At 46.1% G+C, this 13302-nt stretch overlaps 1 protein-coding gene across 2 annotated transcripts in view; it reads right to left on the bottom strand.

The window, feature by feature from the left end:
• The window catches only part of LOC126773121 (dynein heavy chain, cytoplasmic), a 44303-nt gene that overhangs the window by 20730 nt on the left and 10271 nt on the right, over positions 1–13302 (bottom strand). For both annotated transcript variants that reach the window (XM_050493741.1, XM_050493740.1), the window contains exons 28-56: positions 13021–13168; positions 12612–12717; positions 12163–12519; positions 11915–12087; positions 11596–11763; positions 11313–11478; positions 11051–11236; positions 10592–10768; positions 10391–10513; positions 9814–9973; positions 9458–9591; positions 8221–8344; positions 7767–8007; positions 7132–7246; positions 6838–7033; positions 6666–6754; positions 5447–5556; positions 5026–5151; positions 4720–4897; positions 4289–4398; positions 3782–3899; positions 3520–3677; positions 3318–3444; positions 3150–3239; positions 2912–3071; positions 2640–2827; positions 2419–2545; positions 1852–2340; positions 1651–1766 (exon numbers count right to left, since the gene is read on the bottom strand). In XM_050493741.1, coding sequence (XP_050349698.1) covers positions 1651–1766; positions 1852–2340; positions 2419–2545; positions 2640–2827; positions 2912–3071; positions 3150–3239; positions 3318–3444; positions 3520–3677; positions 3782–3899; positions 4289–4398; positions 4720–4897; positions 5026–5151; positions 5447–5556; positions 6666–6754; positions 6838–7033; positions 7132–7246; positions 7767–8007; positions 8221–8344; positions 9458–9591; positions 9814–9973; positions 10391–10513; positions 10592–10768; positions 11051–11236; positions 11313–11478; positions 11596–11763; positions 11915–12087; positions 12163–12519; positions 12612–12717; positions 13021–13168 — 4760 coding nt within the window. The remainder of the gene's footprint in view (positions 1–1650; positions 1767–1851; positions 2341–2418; positions 2546–2639; positions 2828–2911; positions 3072–3149; positions 3240–3317; positions 3445–3519; positions 3678–3781; positions 3900–4288; positions 4399–4719; positions 4898–5025; positions 5152–5446; positions 5557–6665; positions 6755–6837; positions 7034–7131; positions 7247–7766; positions 8008–8220; positions 8345–9457; positions 9592–9813; positions 9974–10390; positions 10514–10591; positions 10769–11050; positions 11237–11312; positions 11479–11595; positions 11764–11914; positions 12088–12162; positions 12520–12611; positions 12718–13020; positions 13169–13302) is intronic.

Here is a 13302-nt window from a genome sequence, read left to right as displayed (position 1 = left end):
TTCAGGACCGGAGTCCCGCCTGCCTTAAGCAACTCTGTTGTGATTCCGTCATCTCCCGGAGCTTTGTTGTTTTTAAGCTGTTCTAGAGCCGCCCTAATCTCTCCTTGGTCAACGACCGGGAGCTCCTCGGAGTAATGGCGCATAAGAGGGGCGCGCTGGTCATCAATACTGATTCCCACGGGTTTATCCGATCTTGAAGAGAACAACTGCCCATAAAACCTCTCTACTTCTCCGATAATCTCAGGCCTAGAGGTACCGACCCCACCATTTTCAGTTTTAAGTTTTGTCAGACGCGGCCTCCCAAACTTGCGAGCGAACACTTTCGATCCCCGATTTTGCTCAATCGCAGCCTTGATGGCACGGGTATTGGAGCGTCGGAGATTGCGTCGCGTCAGCGTTTTTATTGTTCGGTTTAAGGCCTTATCTGACAAAAACGATGGTAGTTCTCGTCGTTTTCTCATGAGCTCGAGTGTCTCAGCAGAGAGTTTTGGTGCGTTGTCTCTTCTCTGTGGCGGAAAACACTTGCGGGATGTGTTTTGCAGTATTTTGACCAGCGTGTCGGTTCTCTCATCAATGCTGCTTATGGTTTCCAACGCGGTGAATTGATTTTGAAGTTCCATTTGGAACTTTTCGGAGCCTTGAGCAGCTTGGAGCATGGTAGGTCGGAGAGTAGACCTCATCATTCTCGATCTTTCGGCTTTTAAGTTGATATTTAGAGTGCCTCGAACCAAGCGGTGATCACTTCCGGTATTAAACCTGTTGATCACTGAAACATCTCTAAATATGTGCCTTTTATTCGAAATGATAAAGTCTATCTCGTTCCTTGTCACGTTACCGGGGCTTCGCCAGGTCCACCTCCTCTGAGGCTTCTTTTGAAAGAAGAATTCATCAAAAAAAGCCCCTGCGCTTCGAGAAAGTTTACCAGCATTTGCCCCCTGTGATTTCTGCAGCCCAAGCCGTAAGGTCCGACTTTCGATTCACCGCTATCTTGTACTCCCACTTTGCTGCTGCTAATGAGATCCTTTTTGACTAGAAAACCGACACCACCCTGGGAGAGGTTATCACCTTCGCGGAAGTAGAGTAAGTTACCGGACTCTAGAGTTATCGTGTCCTCCCCCTGTCTTCGGACTTCAGATAACCCCAGTATATGCCAGTTTATATGACTTAACTCTACTTCTAATTCGGCGAGGTGATGGTCCAGCCTCATCGAGCGTCCATTATACGTTGCCATTTTCAGTCGTTTTATACGGTAGCCTGCCGTGAACCGGTGATTCTTAGCACCCCCTGCCCTGCCGATACCGCGACCGCTACCTTGGTCGGGCCTAGCGGGCTTGCCGGTAACTGGGGGCCTTTTTTTTGGGCGCATCTGCCATTAAGGGAGGGGTTTGCCCATACTCGCCGCGCTGGGCAGGCGTGTTGGCGAGCGCAGTAGGGGGTAAGATGTTTATGGGAGGGGGGACGCTGCTGCCCATCCCCCCTTTTCCCCGTCCCTCAGTCGCCTCTTACGACACCCACGGGATGAGATTGGGGGAGGACTATTCTAAGCCGGTACTCCACGGCATGCATGCAAAACACGTTCATCTAAATCAAATTCTGCGGGTTCATTTTGATGACGAATTAGACTACTATAAATGCAACGAATGGATTTACCTTAAGCCTCGCCTTGACATATTCGCGAAGTTGATCTCTCTGGACGGGCACGTAGTCCTTGCTAAGCCAGTTGCTGTATAGAATAGGCCGAGCTAAAGCTTGTTCTCGGTTGATACCTTAACAGAATAATCGACAAATTGGAGGACGTCATGTACATAAAACAGTTTACAAATAAAAATGTTTACTGAATGTATATTGCACCTGGGAAAAATCTCATCGCAAAGTTGTCGATGTTCTCCTCGGTCCACTGCCTCTCGGAGTCCTCGACCAGGCGGTCCTGGAACAGCCGGAGCGCCTCGTGCGCCCAGAGCCGCACCAGCCCCTCCACGCTGAGCGAGTCCAGCGGGCGGATGGCCTCGCAGATGCCGCGCACCCAGCGCGTCATCTCGCGCGGCGAGTACACGTAGTGCGGCTGCATGTCCTGCGTGAAGCGCTCCTGCGAGGCCAGGTACAGCTTGACCATGGCCTGCGTGAGCGGCTCGGCGTAGCCGCGCAGCGCGGGCTGCATGCGCAGCATGGCGCGCGTGAAGGTGCCGTAGATCTGCTCCAGCGACGTCTCGCCCGGGTAGTCCACGTAGATGACGGGCACGTGGCGCAGCAGGCGGTGCGACAGCGGCTTGCGGCCCGGGTCCGTGGGGGGGTTGCAGGCGCCCACGAACTGGATGCGCTCCAGGTGCACCCACGAGTGGTCTGCGGGCGGGCGAGCTGTTACTGTCTGCCGCTGCCGGGCGATGACACCATCGCTTTACGGACCACCTAACGCCTTACCGCTCGATCTGTAGAATCCCTTGTGCTCGAGCAGCTGTCTCAGGAACGAGATGACGCGCTGCGTGCCGTACTGGTCCATGTCGGGCAGATTGATTTCATCACAGAACAGCACGAGCCACTTGCCGAGCTGGAAGCGAACGATACGTCTCATTCACAATATATTAGGACATTTACATAACTCTTCGCATCGTAGTAACTTTTTATTAGATTACTATGATTACCTGCACGGGAGCCAAAACGACTCCGTTGGGCGTCTTGCGGTACTCGCAGTAGTGGTCGAATGTCTTGAGGAGCAGCTCGGGCGTTGTCGCCGATGAGAAGTTGAGACCGACCACCTCCATATCGGGCAGGGCTCGCAGCGCGGAGAAGAGGGTCATGGTCTTACCGGAACCGGGAGGCCCACAGAGTACTGAGAGCGAAATACAGGAATGAAAAATATACACAGGATATACATGTGACGTGTACTACGGCGCAGGGCGGTCGCGGTCCGTACCGAGCGGCTTGTGCTCGGCCAGCCACGTGTAGAGCAGCGCCTCGTGGCGCACCGTGTCCAGCGTGGGCACCACCACGTCGGGCGCCGCCACCTTGTGCGTCTCCACCTCGATCTGCGGCACCTTGGCCGACCACGGCACCCACTCGCCCGTGATGGACACCTGCGCACGGTGCAAACGTGAACATGGACTCGATACTCACCCCGCTCGATCACTTCGCTTCGTATCGTTTCGTCGTACCTCGAAATCGATGATGTGTTGATTCGCCCCACAGTTGGGCAGGAGCATCGTGCTAGCCGACCTTATAAAGTCGCCCAGTTCGTTGCGGTCCTGCGGAATAGTATTACGGTTGTAATTTTATCTTTCGGGAAGCTACTACCGATAAAAGTACAAATCGAATCAAAGAACCTTTAGTTTAGCGTCGCCGGCGAACGACCAGAGCAGCGAGTACACGAGCCACTTCGGCACGTAGGCTTCCAGCTGCTCGTTGGTGATGGGGAAGTCGGGATGCTGTCGATTGTAGGCGAGGATGTTCCTAAAATGAAAAGACTGTACTAGCACCGCCGTCCTCTAGCGCCGAACCGTCACTCGTAGCGGAGGCGGGCGGCACCTGACGCCGCGGTTGAGCATGGAGTGCAGCGACGACAGCGCGCGGTGGCGCGTGAAGTCCATGATGTGGTCGAGCGCGGCGGCGCGCTCCAGGCACTTCACCACCAGCCCGTCGCCGTAGAACAGCGGCTGCAGGATGCCCGCCACGTCGCGCTGCGTCTGCGCCCGCAGGGAGACACGTGGTATTAAGGATATCACTAACGTTATAGATATTATAATTTGCCTAGTGAAAAATATTTTGTTAATGGAGCTTTAGTCGTTACCTGAAGAGCCGGTGATAAAATGTTTTCGGTGGCATTTTGATCTCCGCCCGCGGACGGCGCTGCCATTACGATGCTGAAGGAATCCTCTTCGCCGTCCTCCAAGGGTATATTCCTTAACCTAAAATGAAGAAGACGTTGGCGATACTACGAAATATATGTCGATCCTGTGAATAAAATGTCCCACCGACTCATTAAATATTCTACCGCCAAATAACAATAGTATTGTTGTGTTCCGGTTGAAAGGTTGAGTGAGCCGTTGTGACTACAGGCACACAGAACATAACATATCAGATCCCATTCCATGCTTTGCCAACGCGCCACCAACCTTCGGAACTAAAATGTTATGACCCATGTGCCTGTAATTACACTGGCTCACTCGCCCTTCAAACCGGAACACAACAATAACAAGTACTGCTGTTTTGCGGTAGAATATCTGATGAGTGGGTGGTACCTACCCAGACGAGCTTGCACAAAGCCCTACCACCATGTATATTTATATATATTTACCTGAGTAAGTAATTTTCGAAGATCATTTCCGTCGACAGCACGTCCTGCGAGAACCACACCATGCCGCAGCGGGACACCGTAGCGAGAGTCGCGTATTTTAGATCTTGTACCTAAATTATTACATTATTATTAGGGATCTTCCTTTAAACAATTATACAATGTGATAAGTATCCAATTTCTATGTTCTTTTCAATGTTAGATATCATTTTTTTGTGTCATGTGTCATAATTTTTACAGTATCACCATACAAATAGTATGCCACTTGAGAACAACATCGCCCCGGTAACCTGACTAGCTATGGTCGCTGTAATCACACAACGCCTCCCCACCATCTTGTCTCCAGTTCAGTCCGTTACAGTACCAATGTGTATAAAGGTGGTGGTTTCTCCTCCCCACTGCAGCTAAACGAGTACAAGTGGCGAGCGCCGTACCTCGAACATGACGCGCACGTTGGGCGGCAGCGACAGGCGCTCCCCGTTGGGCAGCGTGAGCAGCTTGTTGTCGTCCAGCACGGAGTTGAGGTTCTCCACCCACTCGGGGTCCACGTCGCCGTCGAAGATGATCCACTGCCGCTTGTTGATCTCGCCGCGCACGTTGTCGATTATCTTCCTGCGTGGGCCACGGTACGACTACTTATTAAACTGCTTCAAGTATGCTCATAATGCAAAATATTTTACTCGACTTGACTATGAACAAAAAGATTATGAATTTAATTAATTCATTTCACTATGACTAACCTTAGTATATGAGTAAACAATCCGTCGGTCCACTCGCGAGTGTTGGGGTCGAGTACACCATACAGAGTTTCCTTTGACATCGCCTTCGGATCGATGACGTGAGCAACGCCCTCTACTCCCTCAAACCTGGAATAAATGGTCGAATATGTTAATTCCTTCCTACGTGATTTGAATATCTTTACAAGTTACATTTGTCAACTTTGTGTGAATAATCAAATTCGAACTATAAAGATTATTTATTATCCCTAAATATGCTCAAGGGAAGATGGGATTGATTATAATTTTTTTGGAAGGATTCATTAACTTTCCTAGCCTGAATTTACTTAACTAAATCAAAGAAACAATAACCTGTATTACATAAGTCGATAGTGTCGCTAATAAAGATCAAATTCTGGCAATTATTGTTTAACATAAAACTCACCGTTCCAGAGCTTTGAGCAGAACACGCCAGGCTGTAGACTTGCCGCTTCCCGAGGGTCCGACCATCATCAGACCGTGATTTAACTTGCAGATCTGGTACAATTGGAGGACCTGCACATACCACACTCACAATGAAAATGGAGTAAAAAATTTTAAATCAAAATTAATAGGAATGAAAGAGAAAGAACAAGTAAATAAAAAAGTACATTCAATAATATTTGGATTTAGCTATCATACAGACTCTTTTGGAATTTACTGTACAATTTAAATTTAGATTCTAAATAAAAAGAAATTAAAATAGGGCGATGTCTGCAAAGAGGAGGAGTGCTCAGCAAAAAAGGATTTATTACGCGGTGTGTTTCAACATAAAAATGTGTAGAATGAGCTAAAGGCTTAATTTTAACACCGAGGAATACATATTTAACGATAACAATCGTGGACAGCGTGACGTCTAATTTCCTTTGTTCGATCACTGGTGTGACCGGGCTGCCGGCATGCTAGTATCTACTAATTAGCACAAATTAAAACTACGGTAGGATAAATCGGAGAACGCTAAGGTCGCAACATATTAAAAAAATCACAAATAGCGCTACGATAATTCGAACGATATAAATATTAAATTCGTTCGGAAGTCAGCTAAGATAATAACGGCAGGGCACTCTCGAAGCGGGGAACAAAAGAATGAGGAGCGACAGGTAGACAAGCGCACACACGGGAGCCGCCGGGCCGGACTGACCTTCTCGATCCACGTGCTGTGCTGCGCGCGCGACCCCGCCCGGCGCCGCTAGGGGGCGGCGTGCACACACTCGCGGTCACAAGCGCCCGCCCCCCCCGCCACCCGCGCGGGGGGGGGGGGGGGCGGCTGCGTTAGCGACCGACACTTATAGCTAATGTTATTCTGTTAATTAATGTGTTAATGTGGAAGCATCTCGTCAACCGAGTCCCCCCGACCCCCTCCTCCGCGACCGTCGCGGTTGCGAGTAGATCGGTGGCTCCGAGGTCAGATATGCGTCATGTCGATGAGGAAATAATAAATAATAGTGCTTCGTTAAGCTCTTTGGATTTGCACGATCGATTGACGATGAGATGAGTGACTTTTGACGCTCCGTTATCTAGTAATCCTTAACCGAATTAGTAAAATTAATGTTGTTTTTAATATTGATTTCAGCGTAAAACCATTGCATTCATTATCATTACTACGAAGCACGTTCGTAATTTACCTTTTCCATCCACGTGTTGCCATGCTCGTCTCCCTCGCCGCAAACCAAAAACTCTTCAGCGCAGACCGCTCGAATTTCATTCTTCAGACCTAAAATTACCCACAATTATTCATATATAGCAAAAATCGTAGTAAAGAACTGAGAGATCAACGAACGTCTCTGTCTCGCTCACCGGTCATTTCAGCTCTCGTGTAACCGACGTTGGGGAATACGTCGTTCAGCAAGGAGAACAGCAGAGGGATGTCCTCGGCCACAAGTTTGGGCACCATGGTCTCGCAGACGGATTGGATCAGGATGTCCTGCTCGGGGAGGGACTCGGCTATTGAAGCCTCGTCGGGAGCCTCCGTACCGCGCTCGATGAGGGTCTCCTGCAATGATAATGACTCGTTAGTTTAAAGTGACTCATAAAATATACGAGATAATACAGATGTACAAATCACTTTAGTATTTGAAATGGGAGCAATACCTTTATCTTTTGTATACGGTCACGCTTGACGTTGCCGGCGGAGACCAGAACCGACTTCAGAGCACGGAGCCCAAAGTCGTAATGAGACTGATTTGAGAGCTGTTCATCACAGAGTCTGAAAATAAAAGCGAATAATAACATGTACGATAATATTAAGATGTATGTATGTATGTATGTCTCCTGCCGAGATGGCTCAGTGTTGAGAACGCGTGAATCTTAACCGATGATCGTGGGTTCAAACTCGGGCAAGTACCACTGAATTTTCATGTGCTTAATTTGTGATTATAATTCATCTCGTGCTTTACGGTGAAGAAAAACATCGCGAAGAAACCTGCATGTGTGTAATTTCACTAAAATTTCTGCCACATGTATTTTCCACCAACCCTCATTGGCGCAGTGCGGTGGAATAAGTTCCAAAACCTTCTCCTCAAAAAAGAGAAGAGAACCTCTTAAATTCGATTGTAAGCAAATTTTCCGATTCGACTTGCACGCCATCTATGTTTGTGCGTTTATGGTACAATATCAGAAACAACAAGTGTCAAACGACTGTACAAAGTTATAAATTATTTATATTATATTTGATATTTTCAAGAGTAGTTTTTAAAAGATAAAACAAAATCAGTAATCGTGCTCACTTGAAGAAAGGTACGATCTTGCAAGCGAGTTTCTCCGCAGTCCTGAACCCTTGGCTGAATAACATGACTTCGGCGATCAGTTGTCTGTCGGGCGTCGTCATGGCCAAGCTTCGGAACAGTTTCTTGAGATTGTCCGGCAGGTTGGAGCGACCCGCGTAGCCAGGGTTCATGGTTATAAATATGGCCATGTCTTGGCTGACGCGCACCTGCTTCCCCACCAATTCCACTGTTATTGATTTCGCTGAAACAAATAACACAATGAGTTATATATACAGCAAGACGTTACTATATAAATTTTAAATTAGGAAAACAATTCACAATCAAGTGTATATGGGTGTCCGTGTTGGTTTCCACTATAGGCATAGACCTCTATTACAGATATCCAGGTCATCCAGGTCCTCCAGGAGCAGGACCGAAACAGAATAGGACATTACAATAATTAAAGTTTATTCACCTGTATTGTCTCCTTCCTGGTGACTCTTAAGGGCTTCTTGAATAGTCTGAACTTGTTGCGACACAGCGGAGAGCATTCTTTCTTCGAGACGATTGAACTCGTCGAAACAACCCCAAGCGCCCACCTGTGTATTTAAATAAAATATGTTAAAAACAAAAACAAGACGTCACATTTGTTTTTGTGTCATGCACGCATTATATTATCTACTAGATGTGCCCGCGGATTCACTCGCGTATAACTTAAAAAAATCACTAAGAGTAGACTTATAGTATTCCAGTATATACAACATTTTTAATTTTATTTTCGTGGGATATTTATAAGTGTTTTATTAGTGTTTATTCGGTTCTTGCCGCACTAGATAGGGCAACATACAATTGGAATCATACACGAGAAAAACATAATTCCCTTAAATCTATTCCGACATACTTGAATGTCTTTCCCTGTTTTATGAGTATTTTCAAACTACCAACTCAACTACCCGTTGTAATAATATATCAAAACTATAAAACATACTAAGAACTGAACTGTCTATGTCTATTTTCGGTCTCATCTCGATACCTTTCGTAAGAATTAATATTTTATATAAAACGACTGCAAATAATGCATGATTTTATATTAAATTTGATTACCATACAAAAGGTTATAGTCAACCTTAAAAGATAGACGAATATGTACGCATGGGCGAGTTAACCGATGTTTACCGGCATAAGCTGAACCCTATTTAATATGATTGATAATATAGATTTGAGTTCAACTTACATTGGAGGACAGTTATTTTATAGCAATTGTATCGAATAAAATCGACGTGATTCTTTTAATTGACATAAATTTATTATTTATAAACCGATTGAAATAAAACAAACACAAAATTATAAGTGAAGTTAGCCACAATAGTGAAAACCACATTCAAATCCGTTAAGCCGTTCCTAAGATTAACAGATAAGCAAGACTAAACAACATAAATAGACAAACAGACAAAAATTCTAACAATCATTGTTTTGGGTTCTATTGCGTTGATAAAGGTCCCTAGCAATGGTATTACTCATATATCTTTTATGTACAGACAGCGATCAGTGACAGATTTATTATATATACAGTAGTTATTATATAATTATTTTTAAAATAGTAATAATTAAGTCTGTGTCGCTGACGCACTAACCGTACTCTGTTAGTACCGCTGTTTATGTACACAATTAATGTAAACACCACAGTTACTTAGCGATTATAAATAACGAACCTGACAAAGACCAACGAAGATTCTTCCCATGGCTTGGAAATCGAAGGTTTCGTCGCAGTTGAACACCAAGACGAAGCGGCCGAGCTGGTTGCCGAGCGCTTTCACCGACTCCGTCTTACCCGTACCGGCGGGGCCTGAGTATTATAGACACTAGTTGTTAATCACAAAACATTTTAAAAACACTTTTTTACTAATGAGATCATAAAAGTATTTAGTACGATTATACATACATATATATTGGAAAAATGGTAGTAGATGTTTGGGAATAAATAATGCTAGTGTAATGTACTGAAGTAATATCAAGTATGTTACCTATATATATATGTATATACAAATAAAAGGTAAGTAGTATTTACCGAATGGAGATCCTCCGAGTCTCGCCTCCAGCGCTTGGGTCATAGTGAGGTAGCAGCGATCCGTCAGCGGCGTTTGCACCAGGCGGTCTTGTACGCCCAGATATTCGAAGCCGTAGAGGAATTTAGCGTTTGCCATGTGGATCGTCAGTTGTTGTAGCACCTGCAGTACAAAGGTTACTCGTGTAATCATAATTTATAACAATCTAACGCCAATGTTACAACTCACGATTATACTAAACAATGGATTATACTTTACTCCCGCCCCCTTTTACTATCGAACGGCCAGGCGAACGCGATCAAAGCGCCATAGGTACACAGTGGAAATTCCCCGCCTACGTACGAAGCGCTTTGAATCTACATTCATCATTCGCACTGCGAAACTATGGAATGCTTTGCCCGAGTCCGTATTTCCTGATAGGTACAATGTTGGTGTCTTCAAATCCAGAGTAAACAGGTTTCTTATAGGCAAGCGTGCTACATCTTAGACCGTGTCGATGCTTAGCATCAGGCAAGTCAACGGTCAGACGCTGGCCTATTAATTGTAAAAAAAAAAAAAATACTAAATGCTACAACTCACGTCATTATTTCTAGGATCAAAGTAGAAACGCATCTCGCACAGCCACTCGAAGGATCGGGAGTTGTTCACTTCGGACGCTATCAGTCGCCGCGTCACCGTCCGCTTGTGCACGAACTCGTTGATCTGCACGGAAATTATATAAAAAGTGAAATAGAATAATTTTGCACAATATATCACCAAAGACGAGGCGCCGCCACTCACGAGATGTTCGAGCTTCCTCCTGCGCAGCGGCGGCTGCTCCTGCAGCACGGAGTCGGCCAGTATGTTGAGCATGTTCTCCACGTGCTGCAGCACGCGATGCAGGTCCGTCCCCCCCGCCAGCGCCGCCTCCACGTCCTCCGACCACAGGATCTGCACGGCCAGCACCACGATCTGCGCCTGAGGACCGAGCAGGGGGTTTTTTTTATAATAGCCGGGAAGGCAAATGACTCTATTCCATTTGATGGTAAGTGGTAGTAGGGTTCAAACGCAACGACGGCCAGTACGGTCGGAAAGAATGCACTAGTCTTCACGCCTCGTTTTAAAAGTTGTACATGAAGCGGTTACTGGTAAACAATTCAATATTTTGGAGGGGCGACACAGAAAAAAACTGCCAATATCTTCGTGCGCGATGGAATTGATGTCACAGTTAGGCGGTGACATGGGGTCAGCTCTGCTCACCTGGTACTTGTCGCACCAGTCGATGAACTTCTGCGGGTCGACGTTCCCGTCCTTGAACTGCTTGACGTCGTACACGGCGTCCTTGAGGCGGCACGCCAGCGTCACGCGCATCTCGCGCTCCACCATGGACAGCCACGAGTTGATCTTCGGGTTCTCCACCGTCGACACCGGCGACGTGAAGTACACCTGCCGGGCACGGCTCGTGTCATTACCTCTCTCGGTACCCGGAAAGTCGATGTGGAGTGACTGGGTGGATTCCTACCTCCTCGCCCTCCCGCGAGGCTATGCCGTTGATGACGGTGTTGTCCTCGTTCAGAATGATGGCCGCGACTCCCGCGAACATCTTTTTGAAATGCTTCTGAAGCCGAGCGATGTTCTTGCTATTACCAATAATTTCCAAGAGATCCTCGTCGCCGACAAAGTAGAAACTGAAATACAATAATTGTCATTAAATGTCTTATTGGAGACTATTCTTGTTACTCGCGCACTATAAAACGACGTGTTTATTATGTAACAATACAGAGTGATAATTCAATACAACATACCGCGGGAAGCTGCTCCTCTCTCTCTCCAGGTATTCTCCTAACGCCTTCTGTATCTTGCCCAGCAAGTCCGCTAGCCGCTCCAGGGAGCGTTGCACGCCGGGTATGTTGAGGACATCCATCACCATTGGGGATTTGCCGACCTTTTTCATTAGGCCAAGGAATTCAGAACTAGAAAAAAATAAAATCACTAAAATTTTGCTATTACAACATTATTAGCATTAATTTGTATTCAGTAAGAAACGGGAACAACAGATTAGTCATTGCAATGTAACCACTGCAACTAAACTAAATCAATAATATATAGAATGTTTGTATTTACCTTATACTCTGGAAGCGGCTAGTTTCAACCGGTAACAAGGTCTTGATATCTGCAGAGCCACTGAAAATTCCCTCCAGGTATACCCAACGACGCTGGACGTCAATCCAGACGTCGAACAGAGCGTTGATACGGTTCAGTTTCTCCTCCCAAGTCAAGGCTTCCTCCTCGAACACCTAATAAAGTATTTAATAATTAATTCGCGAAAAATATGTCGCAATTAGCACCAGAAAAAAGAGCGTAAAGCATACCTTGTAGTAGGGCGACAGCTTCATGGCGGCGACGCTGTTGATGTGCTCCTTGACCTTGTTGAAGAGGTCGTCCCAGCCGCGGATGATCTTGCACTTGGCCTGGTAGTTGATGAGGTCGAGCTCGTAGCTCTGCCAGGACTCGCGCACCTGCTTGAGGAACTCCTCGAGCGCCATCTCGCCCTGCGCCACGGAGACCACGTCGCGCACGGTGTGCTCGTTGGCCAGCAGGTCGGCGTCCCACACCTGCCCCAGCGACAGCTCGGACAGCGCCCAGTCCACGCGCAGCGCGCGGCACAGCTGGCGCCAGTGCCGCTCCTTCAGCGCGTCCGACTTCAGCTCCACGATCAGCATGTTCACCTGCGATCGGATCGGGATACAAGCGTTAAGCGAACGTAATCATTATTTTAAGGCCAGGGCAAATATATCTTATTTAAACACGAGTAACTCACTTTAGTGTAAGATTGAAGCAACTTGCGAACATATTCGTAGCTGTCGTACATACGCAGTCGCGCCGGTAGTTCTTTCAGCTCGTTGAGCATCGCTTCCAATTGTTGTCTAAGGGATAAAACCCAAAAAATGTATATTAAAAGAACCTAAATTTTATTTTTAATGTATCTTTTAAATATAGTAAGTATTCTTTGAAATGTGAACATTAAATTAATTGCCAACAATTGTTTTACTTTACTTTCGCATCAAATTGAAAGCCCAGCTCAGGTAAAGAGTGGTATCAATAGCTGTTGGGTTGAGGTCGAATCTCTACAGCATCTCCTATCATCACTTCTGATAGGCAGTGATATGTCAGTAGCTATTGAGGTTTCATATTTTAGAAAATTTGTGATAAGTTCAATAACAGCTTACCTCAGCTTTCTGGGTTGAACCGAGAGCCACGGTTTCTCTCGAATATCATCTATTTGAGTCCAAATCTTGCTAAGTGAACTCCAAACTCCACGTAAATCTTGCAGTTCCTCCAGTGCTACCGTCATACGTTCATTGTTCACTGAACTACCTGTGAATTATAGTTTTAATTAATTTTGTATTCTTATAATGCGGACAGTAGCATTGTATTTAAATAAGTCATTGCTATTATATATATATATATACATATATATATATATATATATATATATTTCACACAGCATG

The sequence above is a fragment of the Nymphalis io genome, chromosome 14, assembly GCF_905147045.1.
Source record: "Nymphalis io chromosome 14, ilAglIoxx1.1, whole genome shotgun sequence".
Classification (NCBI taxonomy): Eukaryota; Metazoa; Arthropoda; class Insecta; order Lepidoptera; family Nymphalidae; genus Nymphalis; species Nymphalis io.
Note: the sequence above shows the minus strand (reverse complement) of the source record. Positions and strands in the feature narration are given on the sequence as shown.